This window comes from Mesocricetus auratus, unplaced genomic scaffold (genome assembly GCF_017639785.1).
Source record: "Mesocricetus auratus isolate SY011 unplaced genomic scaffold, BCM_Maur_2.0 Super-Scaffold_100010, whole genome shotgun sequence".
Classification (NCBI taxonomy): Eukaryota; Metazoa; Chordata; class Mammalia; order Rodentia; family Cricetidae; genus Mesocricetus; species Mesocricetus auratus.
The window spans coordinates 8,625,005-8,644,253 of NW_024429194.1; the positions used below are offsets into that span (position 1 = coordinate 8,625,005).

A 19,249-nucleotide genomic window follows, 5' to 3' on the forward strand; every position below is an offset into this window, starting at 1 on the left:
AGCACAGGTCACATTTCCTGTCACTGGGTAAGGAGCATTTTGTCACACTCTGTCCTGAGGTTCCTGGCTTTCCTATGTAAATAGACCCTTTGTTAGGTGCAAGAATTGACAGCAGTAAATGCAGAGGTAGCCGGTTGGCCACACTTTCAAGGGCAGAAAAACAGCAATGCAATGCATTTAAAGCTTCTCTGTGGTTCCTCCTGGGCCTTAACTGTAGCACACAAGGGAGTATGCAGACACAGGTGCCAATACACATTTTAAGGTAACTATTTATTTTCATTAAGACATAGAACTTTCCAGTTCTACACAACCAGGGAGGAAAGGCAGGAGGGACGGTTGTAGGCTGAGAGAGCATGGGAGAAACAGCAGGAAGCTGGATAAAATGGACTAAATCCCACTGGAGAGGAGGAATATGCTCTGCTGTTCCACGGCACAGTGCAGTAGAGACACAAAAATGGAACCTGTCATAAAAGCGCAGCACTGGTAACAACAACCCCAACACCGCCTCAGCAAACACGACTTCTACATTTCCCTTCTTCCAACTTATTCTTAACACAGCAATTAGGATATGTTGTCCCCACGGATCGCTCCTTTGCATTGCTTAAAATCCTTCCTTCCTATGAATAAAAGACAGAGACTCTGCATGACAATCCGGGCACCACTCCTCCTCTCAACGCACTGAAATCACCTTCCTGCTCTAAAATACGATATGCACTCCTTCCTCGGAGAGTGTGCTTGCCTGCTACATGAATTAATTCATAAGGCAGCCAGCCCCATAGGTAATATCTCCTTTACTGACGTCTCTTCCGGGCTGCCATCAAATATCTTCTCTGTGACGTTAACTCTGTCCGTCTACACAACAATCTCCATTTTCTCATCCCAATTTAATTTCTCCCTCCTTTTCCTTATTGACATTTTCTCCTTAGAATATATGACTATTACCTTTTGACCCCATCATCACATATATTTTATTTATTTTTAAAGGTTCATGCATGCTTATGTCTGTGTTTGCGTGTGTGTGCGCATACACACGCGCGTGCATGCACACACAGAGACCAGAAAAGGGTGTTGGATTCCCTCAAGCTGGACTTATAGGTGGATGTGAGATGTTTAGCATAGATGCTAGGGGAATCAAACTCAGGTCCTCAGGAAACCATCTCTTGAGCCCTAGTTTTACTTATGCTTTTTATTATCTATCTCCCTTCTAGAACACAGACACACTAGGCAACAAATTTGTTCATTTTCTGCTCAGCGTGATACCCCTATGGTCTAGTACAACCTATGACCTGCAGAAATAAATAAATGTGAATGATATGAAATGCATTAAATATTGTGAAGACAGACAGTTTACAAATGGACAAAGGAAAGTTCACACACTCATGAGCATGAGATGTTAAAGTACAACGTTCAATAAGTAATAAAATGAAGCTCATACAGAATGAAACTTCAAATCAACCCTGCTATAAACTTCAGAGTAGTTACTGCCTATCCTAATGATGACTTCATGATTACTATATAATGAAAAAAATTCCAACTTCACAAGATAAGCTACAAATTTAGAATTGTTATGCAAAAGAACGTGTTGGCTTTTTATTGCACATTAAGACTCATAGCATGAATTTCAAATGTGGCTTTTTTATAAAAAAAAATAGAAAATTGCTCAAAAGTCTATTCAGACCTTTCTTCTTTATGAATTAGCCTGTTTGGTTTGAGCTATTGAGCTGCTTAAATTCCTTGTGCATTGTGGGATAACTCCTTTGGCTGTGTAGACTGCACATGCTCTCTTGACTCTGTCCAGCTGCCTCTTTACTCTGTCAATGGCTGCCTTTCCGTGTGGAAGCTTTTCAAGGTTGATGTGAACCCAGCAAACAGTTTTTTATTCTCTATATTTGGAGATACATGAAAAAACCACTTCCCAGGTCAATATCTTGAAGCATTTGTCCTGTTTTCTTCTAGCGGTTTCATGAGTTACGATTCTTTAATGTGTAAGCTTTAATAGGTTTTTTTCTTTGATATCGGTAATTGGGAGAGACAGTGGTTTCATCCTTAAGCATATGGTCACCCATTTTCCCAACACTACTTATCTAACAGAACTACTGTGCACTCTTGGCTCTGCCAAAAAAAAATCTGATCACTGAATACAGTTCTGTTTTTAATGTCACTTCAGCAACTACAACTTCCTCGTACACTTTGAGGTTTGGTTATGTGATCCCTCCAGCTTCTTTTTGCTCAAGACTGTTTTGGCTCTTTGGGTTTATCCACAGTCTCTTATGAACTGAGTTTATTGTAATTCTTTATTGATGAGTCTGTACATCCATGGGGACAATTTAACTTTATTGACTTTTCCCATGCATACAGGGCACCTTTGTTTTACTTGTATGCTTTCAATGCCCTTCATCCATGTTTCAAAGGTTTCCTTTCCTTTCACTTCTCTGTTAAATTTGTGGCTAGTGCTTATGACCATGCAAGCTGGGGTTGTTATTCATTTTTTGAGGGGTGGGGAGTCAGGTGGCTTTCTCAGCATATAGAAATATGGTTAGTTCTCAGACGTTCAGCTTAAGATCAAGTGCATGAAGAGATACAAACGTGTTTGGATGCTGATTTTGAATCCTTAATTTTATAGAATTTATTAGTTCCAACAGTTGGTTTTTAAATGTCTTTTAGAATTCTCTATACATAAGATCGGGTCATCTTTTATCAGGGGCAGTTTGCTCTTTCCTGTGTCATTCTGGCTTCCCTTTCTTTTTCTCTTGTCGACTGTTCTGGCCAGGGCCTACAGCACTATGCTGATCAATCAATGATCCTTGTCTTGCTCCAGACTTGAGAAGGAAGCTTTCCCATTATTTCTCCACTCAGTATGGCATTAGCTGTGGACTTGTCACATGTGACTTTCACTGGGTTACAGTATATTCATTCTACCCTGAGTTGTGTGGGGTATTATTCCAAGAATGAATTTTGAATTTTGTAAGATGCTATTTAAGTGTCTATTAAATTTCCCTGTTTTTTGTGTTTGACTCTGTGAATACATCAGCTATTTTATACTGAAGCATTCTTGCATCCCAGGAATGAATCATTTGATGATCACAGTGAATGATCTTTCCTAATGTGGCATGAAATGCAGTGTGCTAGCATTTTATTTAACATTTTATATCTATGTTCATAAGTGGTATTGGTCAATAAATTTCTTCTGAGATCGTTTCCTATCTGGTATAGGTACGCATAAGTTTTTAAGGATTCCTTCTTTTTCAATTTTTTAAAATACTTTTGAGAAAATTGGTACTAGTTCTTTAAATATTGGCATATGGTATAAGGAAAGCATCAAGTGTTAAGCTTTTGCTTTGATGACTTTAAAAACGTGATATAACAGTAATTTACTAATAAAATTATTTCATTGTCATTTTTAGTAAATGTAAGTATTATGGATTCAATCTCAGGACTCATTATTAATCTCTTTGTGTTTTATATTTCTAGGCCAGTATGGTAGTCCATAGCTCTAATTCCAGCACTATGGAGGTTGAAACAAAAAATCCCAAGTTCATGGCTAGCCTGGGTTATACAGTAAGACAACCAACTATGGAGGAAAGGTCTTAAACGTGCTACTCAAATTCTGCACCTTGCGTACCACAGAATCTATCTGTTCTTCCATAACTTTTTATTCATGTATGGGGGTCGGTACTCCTTCTGCCGTGTGAGTCTAACAGGCTTGGTGTCAGGTGTCCTCAGCAGCTGAGCCGTCCCAACAGCCCTTTGACATGTCCCACGTGGTTTTATACTTTTGTTCACAGCCCTTCTAGATGATCCTCTGTTCTTTGGCAGTGTCAGCTCCTAACACCTTACCCCCATCTTTGACACTGAGCATTGTTCCTCATTTAGCTAAAGGTTTATTAAGTTTATCTTTTCCAAAACCAACATATTCAGTTTGTCTTTTTTATATCTTTCAAGTATTTCATTTATCCCTGCTCTGATGTGTAACATTTCCTTCTACTGATGTGGTTCATATTTTTCTGGTTCCTTAGGAAGCACCACAGGGTCTCCGGCTGAAATCTTTCTGTTGCTTTCTGAATGTTGGCAGTGGTTGCTAAGGATTTCCCTTTGAGAATGGGGTTTACCATAGTCTGTAAGTTTTAGTGTAATGTGTTTCCATTTCCCACCATCTTACAGTTTTCATTTAATGTCTTCAGTGACTTTATTTTTCAAGAGAGTATTTGATGTCCGTGTATCTAATGCTGTTTCCAGGGTTTTACCTATTTTTCATTTCTAGCTTTATCCCACAGTGGTCAGAAAAGAGACTTTTGTAGCCCAGCACATGATTTGTTCTGGAAAATGCTCCGTGTGCTGTTGGGAAGAATGCTTAGACAATGGCTACGAGACTCAATGCTCTAAAAGTGTCTTAGGTTCATTGTGTCCAGGACATGGTTGACTCCAATATTCCTTCTGTGATTTTCTAGTTAGATCATCTGGTCACTGATGAATGCTAGGTATTGATTTCTGCTACTGTTATGTAACAGTCTATTTTTCCTTTAGATTTATTAGCACCTCTTTTATATATTTATCTAACTAGTAAATTTCACATATTAAATACCACCTCTAATTTTGTATTATTGATGACTCATATGTCTAGGCGTAACATAATCCTCAATAAATATTTCCTAAATGAATTAACAAGAGAATAAACAATGCTATTATCGGAACATTTTCACCAAGTTTTACTTTAAAATATGTATCATTTTATTTCTAATTTATATGTTAATCTAAATTTCATGGCTCAGTCAACCCTAAGTTCAAATTAGTATATATACAACTTACTAAGTTCCTAAAATCCTACAGGTTCTGCTTATGGTCATGGCTTAAAGTTTCCTAAAGGTAATTAATTTTACTTTACTTACTCAACAGAAACTTAAGTCATGTGAAAAGGTGTTTTTAAATGTATGCAAGCCATTTGAAGTAACAGAGAAAAAATAACAAAAACAGACAACTCCTCCTCCATTTGCCAAAAAACCATCACTATAAATTTCTCAATCAGTAAAAGCAAAAAATTTTAAATTACTATTCATCTATTTAGTGCTTAATAAAGACGACATAACAGGGAGTGGTCTGGCAATACTTGGGGCACAATGGGTAAATACATTTGCTGTAAAAGTCTGGAGACCTGAGTTTGCTTCCCTAGAATCCACCCAGGCAGAAGGAGAGAAATAACATCTGAGACTTGTGATCTGACCTCCATGCATGTGCAGCAGCTCTTCACCCCCAACACACACACACACACACACACTCACACACACAGACACACACCTCATAAATAGCTTTTACAAAGAAAGCAGTTTAGTAATTCTAAAATCTCAAAAAGTAAATTAGCTTTAGGATAAATAATGTGAATATATTGTTTATATTTATAATTTTCTATTTATCGCTTATTAATACTAATGGGTATTATAGAAAAAAACAGAAAAAGACTAATAATAATGAATCATAAATTCACTTTGAAGAATTTCATTCATACTATTCAATAAAATAGACCATAGTTTGAAACTAGCTAGAGGAGCCCTCAAAAGATCACATCTCATAGTCCTAAGTTTTACTACAGGAAGAAAAATACACAGTATTTACATTATTTTCATTTTAATTTAAAATATGCTAGTACTCAGATTCAACATTTTAGATTACATTTAAATTTATTAACTTTTAAATATATTTTCTCATTAAGATTTAATATTTTAGTCCATTTTATAACATCATATTTATGGAATTATGGAAAAATTCCAATTTTATACTTTCTTATAAACCACCCATCATCACATTTCAAGTGTACCACATTGGAGTCCATCAGGAAGTACCCATGAGCTAGACTGGGAACGTACATCGACAAACTGTATGATGAAATGCCTCCTCTGGCCATCGGAGTACACGGAAAGGACATATTCACCGGGTTTCCCATGGCTCTCGCGCACCAAGAAGTCCCCTTGCTGTCTCAGCAGCTCCTGTGCCTCTATCCTGGGGATGGCGCCATGGTACCAGTCATGTTCCGCCAGGGGCTTCTCACTCACGGAGATCATGTCAGAGAGCTGAACAAATGTTTGAAAACCAAGTTAGAAAAAACAAAGCTCATTTTGTCCTAATAAAATTCACTGCAAGCAAAAGTACTTCTTACATATGCTCTGCCTTCATCGGCTAATTAAAAATTTCATGAAATAAATCTAGCAATATTCATAATCAGAAAAGTTATGGAAAAGTATGTTCAGAGAAATTTATCACAAGCAAATTAAACTTTTTTTCACTGAATTAATTAGCTCTGGCCCACTCAGACTGCACACTGCACATGACACGGTAGGTGGGATGGCTCTGGGCTTCAGCCTGCAGCTGCACGGCTAAGCTATTCTCACTCCTCCACCTCACCTCTGCTAAGCCATTACTCTGCCACATGGCTGGTCTTGGTTTTGCAAAGCTATGGCAGACAAAGCCCTGGGTGAAAGAGCATCAGAGACCATGAGCAGCATGCGAACAACACACGTGGGGACAATTATAAGTCATAAAACAGAAAGAAATGCAAGTCACCTACTGTCTCAGGAGGACACATGCTCATCCCAAAGAGAAATAAGTGAGAGTTAGCTACGCTGCTTTGAGATTCCTAAAATTAGCGGTGGATGAAATCGCCCGTGTTATGGCCATAAGTGAGTTCTCTTGTGTTCTATTCATCCACAAGAACTAAACTGCCCCACACTGTTGGAGTATTTTATGGGCAAAATAGAACCTTTTACACAAATTACTATGGTTCTCAGAATATAGGGTGGATAACCGTTATGAAGACACATTATAAGCTGGAAAAACCATCATCAATAATAAAGTTAGTTTGGATCTACAATGTCCTCCAAACGACCAGTGTTGAAGACTTGGTAATCAGTCCATGGTGAGTGGAGCCAAAGGAAAGGAGACAGACCATGTGGGGGCATGTCCTTGGAAAGGGAGAGCTAAGCGTGTACTTCCACCAAGAAGCCAAAATAAGGCTTTCTTCCTCGGGGTCATTTACCACACACACTTAGTTACAGGAAAGGAAAGCTTACTAAGAAGATCAGTAAAAGGCAAACATAGAAACATCGTGTATGAGGATTTATAGGCTGACGCTATGAATTGGATGATACCTAGGCAGTAAAAGAAAACTAGTTCTGACGATAGCCTTCACTGCTCCGTACCACTGAAGAGGTTGGAAATATATGAGTCCAAGTCCAGCATTCTACTACCCAAAACCCATCTTATTGGCAATAAAAAGATGACCCAAACAGGCCTTGGGTGTATTGTACATTTTGGTGATTGTTCTTCCATATATGACCCTTAAATATTAAAAATATGTGTATGATGTGACAATTTTTGTGGAAATTTCTCATAAGTATAGTAAGCCTTTTTTTAAGTGCTAACAACAATGAAAATAATAATATACAGCAAACCAACCACTGGTAATCAAGTAAAGTGAGTGTGAAAGCTGTCCAAAGCTCTTTGTGACCTGATACCAAGAGCTGACAGTTTTTAAGGAAGGTAATTAGAAAAATTACTATAGTAGGAACCTATTTCAACAGCAAAAGTACCTAAAGACGAGGAATCCTTATAATGTCATTCTCGAAGGGTCTTCCTGAAGGAAGTGGCAGAAGCAGGGATGTCTGCCTGCCTTCTCCCCCTAGTCAGTCAACTAACCATCAAAACTGCCATGTACTTAAAACTGGAAGAGTATGGAGAACTCAGTAAGTCTGCAAAGGGTTTGAAATACGAGGTTCAATTAACACCAAAGAAGTTATTGGTAGATCTGAAGATGAAGTATGGTGTGGAGAAATCATCTTGAGAGAATAACTCAGTTTTGTACTTTGTATTTTGTGTTTAAGAAAACCAATGTTTTATCAATGATGGCACTTTTCACCAGTAGTCACTGGCAACTTCACATCACGTACTTCAACTACAAGCTGAATAACAAGGTCACTCTTCTAGACACGAGATGAACATCAAGTACATGAGAACAGTAGCACTCGCCATGAAGGTGGGAGGCACAAATACTGTGACTGGTAAATCCTTAAACACAGCTATGAAGACAGTGATCCCTGGGAGAGCACACAGTTAATTCTACTTACTGCCGATGAGCCCAGTGCCGATTTTGGAGACCTAATTATTCCAGCAATTGAATGACGAATAGATTCAAATTTGGATAGCCTCTCCTTTCGTTCCTAGAAGGAATAAGAAGCAGCCATCAAATTAGCAGCAGCAAACTATTGAGTATTTACACTTTAATATTTAGGTATTTGTTCATAGCTCAGTTTTCTAACTATGTCAAATATAATCTTCCTGGCATAACCAGTGCATATAAATTTATAGCATTCTGCTCTTCTGGTCTCTCAATAAATGCCTTGATTTGGGGGGAACCATATAAATCATGTGATTGTGAATTCCATGTGAGCCGAGTTGAGTCTCTAAAGGGCTCACTGAACCCGAGGGTCACAAAGGCAGTGACCAAGGGAAGGGAGGCCAGGTGCACAGCTAGGAAGGGGTGGCAGAGCCCTGAGAAGCCACTCAGCAGGCACTTCTCTGAATATTGCACGGCACAAAAGAAACACCTGCTCAGTCTTCACATCTTCAGGTCCGCTGTACCATCGCACATGGATGGAGAGCGAGTACAGGAAATGACACTTAAAGAAGCGTGGATATGGAGAAGGAGGGTTGGGAAGAGTGCATGGGTCTATGGAGGAGAACTGGCCGGCAGCCCAGGACTGAGTCATGCGCCAGCCGCAGGCAGAGAACAAGAGTGCAGCATCTCTGCTGATCCTCTCAGAGGGAGTTCAGGGTTAGTGTCTCCAGAACCCAAGGTTAGTTTCTGAAGCTCAGTGTGTCCCTGTCTGCTTGCCCACTCCACTGCTTTTACTTCTTCGAAGAGCAGCAGGAACATAGTTCTAACTCATCTATAAACATGAATATTCACCATTGGAAACAACGGCTGTGCCAAAGGAAGTAAGGATGGAAACCTTTCACTTCCAGGAGACACAGCGAAGTGGGCATGCGCGAGCGGGCAGAGGCGTGTTCACTCACCCACCTTAAGTGAGGACCAGACGGTTTGCCCCACAGAAGACACAGGAGCAGACCGTCTGGCCAAGTGACAGCTCCTCCCAGTGGAGGAGGCAGCGGAGGAAGAGGGGGGTGGAGGCAGGAGAGTAAGAAAAAGCGCCTCGTGTTATAAAGACTCTGAGGAGAAAAAAATCCGACAGCCATGGAGAATGAGTTCCATACCTTGTTTAGTTTTTATTGTGTGAAATTAAATAAGTAAATTAAATCAAATTTTGATGAGATAACCCCTCCCTCCCACCCCTACCCCCACACACACACTTTTCACTGTTGACTTTATGTCAAAGAAATTGCTACTTTTAAAAATTAAAGCTAAGGGGTTACCTTTTAAATAAATCACCATAGACACCATGCCTAACTGCATCTATACATCTGCATGCACACACATATAAAACTAGACTACTTCATATTAATTATAAATTTACCTGTTACCACCCATTATTGGAATCTTAGTCTCTATAGGAAACAATACCTAAATTCCCTAAAGCTTAGTCTTAACTTTCTGGGTTCAGATAACTTCTCTGTGACTCAAGTTCTGCAGCAGGAGTGTCATTTGTGGCCTGCTGCATAAAGGCAGGAATTAAGGATTTGCTGAAACCAGAGGCCACTCCCAATGGCTACCTTGCTGCTTCAGAGAGTGATGGCAACACTCACTAAGCCCACACAGCAGGTCTCCAAGCATGGCCTGGGAGGAAGTGCCATGGAGGGAAAGATGAGGCTCTGCCACAGGAAGGGACTGAGACTGAACATCTGCCCAGATGTCTTGTCTGTTCTCAGCCTCCCCAGTAGTAGGAGGGAAGGCTCCAGACTAGACAGGCTCCTGCAGCTGAGACCCTGTCCCCATCACTGTGACACACTGCACAGATTCGGAGGAAGTGCCGTGGTCCCTGCCCACAAAGGCCAGTCCTGTTCCACACCAGAGGCCAGTCCTGTTCCACACCAGAGGCCCACAAAGGCCAGTCCTGTTCGACACCAGAGGTCCAAGGCCCTCACACAGGCAAGAGACGAGGAGTCAACCCTCTATGTGGCTGCGGTGTAGTGAATCACTGTTTATGATTTAGAATACATTTTTGTTCATAATCAGCCATTAAAACAATAATCTAAGCCGGGCGTTGGTGGCGCACGCCTTTAATCCCAGCACTCGGGAGGCAGAGGCAGGCAGATCTCTGTGAGTTCGAGGCCAGCCTGGTCTACTAGAGCTAGTTCCAGGACAGCCTCCAAAGCCACAGAGAAACCCTGTCTCGGAAAACCAAAAAGAAAAAAAAATCAATAATCTAATGCTATTTCCTGCAGACTTCTGTACACAAGCCCAATCTCATGACATTCTTTGAAGAAGCAACCTGGAGTCCAAGGAAAAAGATGAACACAGCTACACTCAGAACTCCAGGCTGAGAGCCCAGATATCTTAGGGACTTCTTGAGCAAAGAAGCCATGAAACCTGCAGGGATGTTGCTGAGAAACAGCTGCAAGGACATTATAACACAGAAAAGACGGCCTGAGAAAGGCAGTGCTCACGAGGACTCAGGAATCACAGGCCAGACTGTAAATACCAGCACATCCTATTAAACAGAAGGCACTTACACACGGACACGTAACTCCATCTTTTGCGGATGTTGATTTTTCTAGGAAGAATGAAAACTAGATGATTTTGTTTCATCGGGGTTTAGAATTTAAGTACTAAAAGAATTTCAGAAGGATATGTTTGAGCAATTGCAAGTGGTTGCACTCAGTGCCCAGTCACCAAGCTGAGAGTGCCATCTTGTCCTCTGATTCTTGCACATTACAGGCATTTACTAAAAGAAGCACAGCCCACTTGCTAAAAAGTCAAGTATCTCCATACCCCAAACTAAATTAAGCTACAAATGTATAAAGAGGAAGCTTGATGATTTTAAAGAGACCTAGTTGTTGTAAAATACCAGTGCTCGGGGGACTGAGAGCTAAGTTGTAAATGTTTTAAGTCATTTTTCTTACTTTCTTAAGTCTGTGGAGGGTGCACAAGATGATGGGTCTGGGTATACCAGAGTGCAGAGGGCGGCTGCAACAAGCTCCCTCTTCTTCCACACTCAGACACAGTTTAAGTTCTGCAGTGTTCTCTCTAAATGTGTAAGCCAAAACCAATCATAATAATAACAACAACAACAATTTCTTCTTTTCCTTCTATTTTATTTACAGCAAACTTAGATATACAGTAAGGCAGATAGACACACAGAAGCTAGAAACAGATGGCCATATTGCTCTCTTCATATGCGGACTCCCCACATCAGCTGAGGGACCCTGCAGGGACACAGCACTGTCACTCACTCCCCACATCAGCTGAGGGACCCCGCAGGGACACAGCACTGCCACTCACTCCCCACATCAGCTGACTGACCCTGCAGGGACACAGCACTGCCACTCACTCCCCACATCAGCTGAGGGACCCTGCAGGGACACAGCACTGCCACTCACTCCCCACATCAGCTGACTGACCCTGCAGGGACACAGCACTGCCACTCACTCCCCACATCAGCTGAGGGACCCTGCAGGGACACAGCACTGCCACTCAGAGTCCACAGCAGGGATGAAGGCTGCTCTTGCTCTGGTATACACTGAGTTTTCACTATTGCAGTATCACTGACGAATGTCACTGCCAGAGACACCATCTGCACTTAGCGTATTCACTTCTCCTCCCCCCAAGACACTATCTGAAAACCAGACCCCGAAGTGTGAGGTGCATTTCCACCCCCTTCTTGAGCAACACCTCCTTGGTCTCATGCAGAAGGGCTAAGGGGCTGTGTCCTGTGTGGGTCTGCTTTTTAAATTCAGTATTATGAATAATTGTTTAATTATTATGAATTAGCTTATCTAGATTCAGTATAGCCACGCTTTTGTTTTAAAAACAATGACGGGCATAGTAAAACAGTGAATTCTTGACGTTCCTTAAGGAACCATGAAGCAGGAACACAGGGTGCTCGGAGCTGTTATTCAAGCACTTATCAACTTTGCCTACTCTCTAGCATGCCCACTTAAATTGTTTCCAAAGGGTTAGAATAGCCTCATCAGAGAGAAAGAAAGAATGAAATGAAAAGTTTACGGAGTGCAGCCCTGGCTGTCCTGGAATTTGCTGGCCTCGAACTCACAGAGATCCGCCTGCCTCTGCCTCCCGAGTGCTGGGATTAAAGGCGAGCGCCACCACCGCCGTGCTGGAACCTCATGGGAAGCCCTGGCAGATGACGCACATGCTTCCCCACCAGCTTCCACTCTCTCGTCTCACCAGCCTCCTCTTGGCATGACCACAATGAACAAGCTCAGGCATCGGCACTTGGTATTTCATCTTTATGCCAAGGAAAGGGGTGTATGGTCTGCTTCCGCTTTGCACTTATGGGTGAAATGTGTGGACCATCTGCTCACATGCTCTCGGGCCTCATGGCCCCTCTCTGCCTTCTCCGGTTCCAGCACTACATCATTTCATAAACTGACGATCACGAACACTGCTCTGCTCTTCGGCTGGATCCTTCTGCTGCGGCCTCTGTCCCATGACTCCATCAGCGGGTCTTACTCTCTCCATCGTTCCTTCTGTGTCTAGTCTATTGTTAACAAGCCCATCTAACGAATCCCTGCTTTTCTGGCAGTTCTATTTCTATAGCAACATACTGCTGCTGGTCCATCTTTTTACACCATTGTCCATCCTTTGTATTGGATCCCTTGGTCTTTTTGTCTTTTTGTAACAGCTATACTGAACGCACCATCTGGTCATTCCACTATCTGGGTCATCTCCTGTCTATGTTATAAATAATGAGTCACAAGTCTTTTCAACATGTCATATTCTTGCATTATATGCCAGGAAACTTGCATAAAGTGAGTCTAAATTCAATATTTACCTAGAGAAAAGAGCACATCTATTTATTGCTCTTATTGTCTAACTTCTAATGTTACAGCAATAGTTACTGAGCAGGACCTGGTTGGGTGCACTTTTAGTTTGAATCAATGATCAGTCCCTTATTTACATCACTAAGGAGCCATCTTTCAGACTCAAGCACCCACTGAGTCAGGGGTCTCACCCACCGTCCACAAGCTCAAATAAGCCCCCTTCCTTCTGTAACTTCCTTGGCCATGGTGTTTTATCAAAGCATGAGAAAAACAACACATCTTTTCTCAAAAAAAAAAAAAAAAGACAGAAGGAAAAGGTGAGGAGAGGGAGAGGTATGGAGGTGAGGAGGGGGGCACTGGGCAGATACTGTCGCCCCACTCTGAGGGCTGGGCTCTTCCACTTTTAATCTGTCACACGAGCCTAAACACTGTCATTGCAAGTTTGTCCAAACCTTCTTGGGAGTCATCTGCTGATACAGGTCCGCCCAGGATGGTGGTACTCAAAGACCTTCCCTCTCACAGGCTCAGCACCAAAGGACTGTCAGGAGCTATCATTCAGTAGCCCATTACCCAATTTTTGTTATTAAGAAGAATCACCAGTGGTCTGGGCCTCTTTCCATATCCAATTCTATTTGCATTTTTAAGGAGAAGTCATCCACCATTTCACTCCCATTATGTATGAAGCAAAACAAGGATTATACTCAGGGTCTTCATGAAGGCAGACACTAAAAAGCATCCATTTATCAAATACAGTCTTCATTTGAGGACATATAGCCAAGATGACAGACTGGGAATTTAAAGGGTTAAAAGCCAAGCATGGCACAGAGGCATATTCATGCAATCCCAGTACTAGGGACACCTGAGCCGAAGGATGAAGACTTGGAAGCCAGCCTGGGAACCTAGTAAGACCTTTATCTTCAAGGATGTTGAAGGGTCAGATGCTTCATAAATTTTGGTTTCTGTTATTTTGCTAACTGCTTTGGGATAGAAGATTCTCTTTCTTAGCACTGTGTTTATGGCAGAGGCTCTACAAGGACACTGTGAAGACTGCTAGATACAAGGTTTCATTCCTGTAAAGGTTTGAGTTTCCAGCTTTATCACAATGTCTCCCGGGGCCATTTGCTGTTTAGTATTCTGCAACAGCCCAGGCACCAATAATCCTCTTACCCACTTCCAACTAATAACTCGGAACATTTACACCTTCAAGGCCACAATCAAGATTTTATCCATTAGAACAGAATCAGAAGGAGTAAGGCATAAAAGAACATCCTAAGACAATAAAAACAAAACACAAATTTTAAATAAAGGAAGGTAGTGGGCTTTTTCCCTGCCGTTAACAGCTAATAACTTCCGACCAGGAAATGGAGTTTAGAAAGAACCCAAATGAACTCCCTTCCCAACCAAAGAAGCTATCTCCAACTGACAAGTGCTTGCAATGGAAAAACTAAGGTTTTTCCAATGGAGTTTCACTGGGCATATAAACCATACTTAGAGGCAGGTCCCATGCCCAACAGGAAATGCCAGCACAAAAGGAGCTTAGTAGTGTTTTTGTAGATTTTTGCTTGTTTCATGATGCTTTCTTGGGCTTAAAAAAATATTATTGGTTTTTTGCTTGTGCATTATTGCTTCCAGTTTTGTGGTTTGTGTATGTGTGTGTGTGTGTGTGAGAGAGAGAGAGAGAGAGAGAGAGAGAGAGAGAGAGAGAGAGAGAGAGGCAGACAGACAAGTGTGTGTGTTTGTGTGTGTGTGCGTGAGAGAGAGAGAGAGAGAGAGACAGACAGACAGAGTGTGCGTGTGTTTGTGTGTGTGTGTGTGAGAGAGAGAGAGTGTGTGTGTGTGTGTGTGAGAGAGAGAGAGAGAGAGAATGTGTGTGTGTATGCTTGAGTACCTATTTGCTTCTACGTTATTGTTTCCAGTTTTGTGGTTTTGAGTGTGTGTGTGTGTGTGTGTATGTGTGTTAGTTTCTTGTGCTTTTTCTTTAAAATCCGATTTCTTTGTTTTTTTATTTGCTTGCTTGTTTTCTAGAGAAAGAGAAAGAAGGCATGGGGGTTGGATGGGTGGGAAGACCTGGGAGAGGATGAAGGAGGGAAACTGTGATCAGAATACATTTATGGAAAACACTGTGGTGATATTTTTGTTTATGATCTAACAAATAAGGCTTGCCTGAAGATCAGAGTGCAAAGCTAGCCACGACAGTCAGCCATAGAAGCCAGGCAGTGGTGGCACACATCAATAATCCCAGCAGCCACACTAGTTAGCCATAGAGGTTGGGTGGTGAGGCGCATCGCTTTAGTCCCAGCCTTAGAGAAGGATGTAAGAGTGGAGGAGACAGGAGTCAGGCAGGCTGCAGTCCCACTGAGGACCATCCCTTTTGATCTGAGACTTGGTAAAGGTAAGAACTCTCCAGTGGTTGGCTGCTTTGCTTTTCTGATCTTCAGCTTGAACCCCAACATCTGCCTCTGGGTTTTTATTATTCGTGCTACAAAAACCACTGTGAGTAAACCAATTGCAGCAGGGAGCTGGAGAGATGGCTCTAAGGAAGAAGGGAAGAAGCAGGTGGCCCAGCTCCAAATGCCCATCTCCCTCCCAGCCACCCCAAGAAACCTGCTCACACTGGGACAGTGTCACCTCCTGCCTGAGACCCTAAGCATCAATTCAGTACAACAGAAGGGAGAGCTCACACACAAAATCCAAACAATTCTTGATGGCACAGTTGGAACTTCTGCATATCTCCAGGTACAAGAGTAGACGAACTCTGTTATAACCAACCTGACTCAGTTGAGTATTAATACAAAACGAACTCCACATGCTTGCTTGGAATGTGCGATTGTGATTACAACGCTCCAATAAGCATTTACAAATGTGTACTCTTGTGTTCACTAGAGCACTATGCAAGAAGCCAAGATCAATCTAAATGTCCACAGTGAATAAGAGGGTTAGGAAACGTGGGTATCCACAGTGTGATAAATACCACCTGCCTTAAGGAAGAGGTTCACATCTGGAGAGGAGACTCAGGGAGTACAGTGCTACCCAAGCATGAGGCTCTGACTTCAGTTGCCCAGCACCCAGGGGCGACAACTACATCTGTGATCTCTGAACTGGTGGAAGCAGAGTCAGGAAGGACTGGAGCCTAGCAAAACTGGCAAGGGTTCAAAAACAAAAATGAGGCACTGGCAGTACCCAATGTCAGGTACAGAGATATTTTTCCACACCCAAGGGTCAATATTTTCCAAAAGTTTTGGTACAATTCCTTGAGTGATAATCTAAGACAATCTTAACCTCACTTTAAAATGCCTTTTTCACAAGGAAATGTATTGCCCCCCAAGGAAAGTTTACTTGGTTGTTATAAGAGCAATGCAAAGATGAAATGACTAGTTACCAGCAATATTGTATGAGCTGCTAACTCCCGAGAAATGGGAATGATGTGTGCTGCCACAACTCTTTACCTCTGCAAGTGAGTACTCCTTATCTTCTTACTGAGCACTGTAGCCACAACAGCAGAGAGAGATGGGCGGGTTCCATCGAAAAGGATTTTAGGGACATGGAAACTGAAGGTTATATGATTTTTTACATGTCACATCATATTTTTCTTTTGATTTCTACAAAGATAGAAAATACTAAAAACAATTCAGGACTGGTAGTCACGCATGTGGGTCGGTTTGGTACACAGGAATGATGCTGTACCTAGTGACATGTCACTGCAGCTACATAATCTAACACAGAGACTCGATTAGGAATGACTAGCAAAGAAGACTTAGATGAGAGTAAGGCTCAAATGCTCAGCCTACCACGCCCACTTCCTATCTACATAACTTTGGTCAAGTTGCCTATACCCTCTCTGTACCAGTTTTCTTTTATATTACCTGGGAACCATACAGAAGTGATTACTAGGAAGGTATTGCCAAAAAGACTGCAATAAAGTTCAAATATGACACACAAAGGAATTAGTACTGCTCTGGGCATCCAACAACTGGCAAATCCTATTTAAATAAAAGTTCCTGCCATTCTACTTAATGTCGTAATCAAAAACAGGAAAAGTTTCATCAGTTGAAAATATCAATTATTACATGCAAATACACCTATATCTAACTTCCCATAAGGAGGATTAGGAAAAAAATTACACAAAATGTAATACTGCAGGCCTGAAATTCTGATGTTTACAGTCCACCTCGGAAGTACAGCCAAAGACAGGACTAGAGCATACATGCATACATACATACATACATACATACAAACATACATACATACATACGTGTACGTGTGTCTAATATCCCATTGTTTATTGTATTATCAGAGCAATAAACTGGGCATTTATGAACCAAACTGCAAGCACAATTTATTCTTGAATGATGGAGGATAAGGAGTTCAGGAAACAGGCAAGAGTTGTCAAAAAATATAAAGAGTAAAAATTTGGCATCCAGGCTGTTTATGGGTAGGCTGCTGAGTGCCAGGCAGACATGATGGTGCCGGGAGAGATGCAGGGACTAAGGCAGGACAGTGAGTTTGAGGTCATGCTTGAGGACACAGAAAGCTCATCGCCATCCTGAGAAACAAGAAACCCTGTCCCAGAGAAAAGTTAGCTGTCTACACACATGACCTTTGGTAAGACATTTAACATCCCTAGGGCTTCCAGGATAAATGATCATAAGATAGCCCAAAGACAAAGCTGAAAAGCCAGTTTCAGCAAAGTTAAAGAGCTCTCCTCCAACAGCTCCACATTTTAAGTTCTTCCTTGATACCAAAAGAACAGACACAAGCGACAGTGGCTTGGATGGTGGTCCCCACAAAGATGCCCACCAGGAACATGTGGATGTGACATTATGTTTTGAGGGTGGTGGAGTAACAGATATCGTGATGAGACTATCCTAAATAATCCTAATCCAATGGCAAGCATCCTCAGATGATGACAGATAGGCTATGTGAAGGAACAAATTGGTGTGCTCTGTCTAGGAGTCAAAAAACAGTAAGGATTCCAGAAGCCATCAGAAGCTAGGAGAGAAGTGCGGACAGGTTCCCTGCAGACAAAGAAAGAACCAATTGTTCAATGCCTGGAGCTTCAGACTTCCACAACAGTAACAGGAATTTCTGTTCTGTTTCAAGTTTGTAGTCATTTGTTATGCTGTCAAGGACATTAATATAAGGTGACAAAGAATAATCATTTCACATTTGTCATATAAGGCAGTCACTGGCATTGTAACTATACAAAAAAATCACCCTTTATAACAACTCAGAAAAACTGGTCAATTATGGCATTGTTCTCACAAATTCTATGCAACAAAATTAAAGTATATGTGTGTATACATGTGTTTGTCTTCCACTTCTTATCCATATTTTAAAAACATATCTCTAACAACACCTTGCCTTAAAGTTTCCTGGCAACAATATGTTGCAGTCCCAAAGACAGATTTTTCTCAGCAGCAGCCAGGATCATGCCAAGAAACCATGTAGCAATATTCACAATCACCCACAAGGTCGCTGGGCTTTCATACGCCTGCCGCACAGGAGCGAGGAAACGGGCTCTTTCCTCTGCCTTGCTCACATCATTGTCACACAAACCAGTGTCACACAAATCAGTCGAGGCCTCCTGTATTTTAGGGTGCACCGCCATCTCTGACAGTCTGTGATCAGGAAAGGAACGGAAGGCTAAGAAGGTGTTCTGTTAGAGCACCTGCCTCAGGAGCAAGGCTTGGATCCGTTCCCAGCAACATGCGCATGAATGAATGAACGAACGAACAAATGAATGAAAAACAAAATAGACAACTTCAAGCCAAAATAAGCAGGGCAATATTTGTATATGCAGATAGGATACTACTAAGAGATCAACATTAAAAATGAGTACAGAAATTCCTACACAATAATTTCTCTCTCATCTGCCGCAATGTACTCATGCAATAAAACTCCATAGTCAGTAGCAGAAAGGACCGCCTACTTCTAAGTTTCTCTTCCTCACTATCTGATTGCATGAGACATGGTGAGATGATGTCCCTCAGAACGCTTGTAAAGGTGACAGCTGTAGCTCTTACTCTCCTCTCTACTGTCACAGTGCTCAGGGCACATCTTGAGTCAATCAAATGATCACCATCAGTAAGTCATTCAAGAATTCAAGTGGTAGAGAGGTAGAGGTGCTTTAATTCTTGCATTTGAAACATTTAATCATAACTTATATTCTGTATACAATATGATTCATTTATACCTAAAATGGTCTTCAATACTAAAATCCAAAACTGTGACAGAAACAGACAGAGATCAATTTCATGATTATAAGGAGTGGGGTCCTGGAAAGACAAAACAATGGGTTAGGAATGAC

The 19,249-nt window shown here is 41.6% G+C and overlaps 1 protein-coding gene across 7 annotated transcripts in view; it reads right to left on the minus strand.

The window, feature by feature from the left end:
- Fer (FER tyrosine kinase) overlaps positions 1-19,249 on the minus strand; it is a 295,423-nt gene that overhangs the window by 142,537 nt on the left and 133,637 nt on the right. For all 7 annotated transcript variants that reach the window (XM_040752941.1, XM_005077173.4, XM_013118471.3 and 4 more), the window contains 2 exons: positions 8,112-8,204; positions 5,859-6,062 (listed from right to left, as the gene is read on the minus strand). In XM_040752941.1, coding sequence (XP_040608875.1) covers positions 5,859-6,062; positions 8,112-8,204 — 297 coding nt within the window. The remainder of the gene's footprint in view (positions 1-5,858; positions 6,063-8,111; positions 8,205-19,249) is intronic.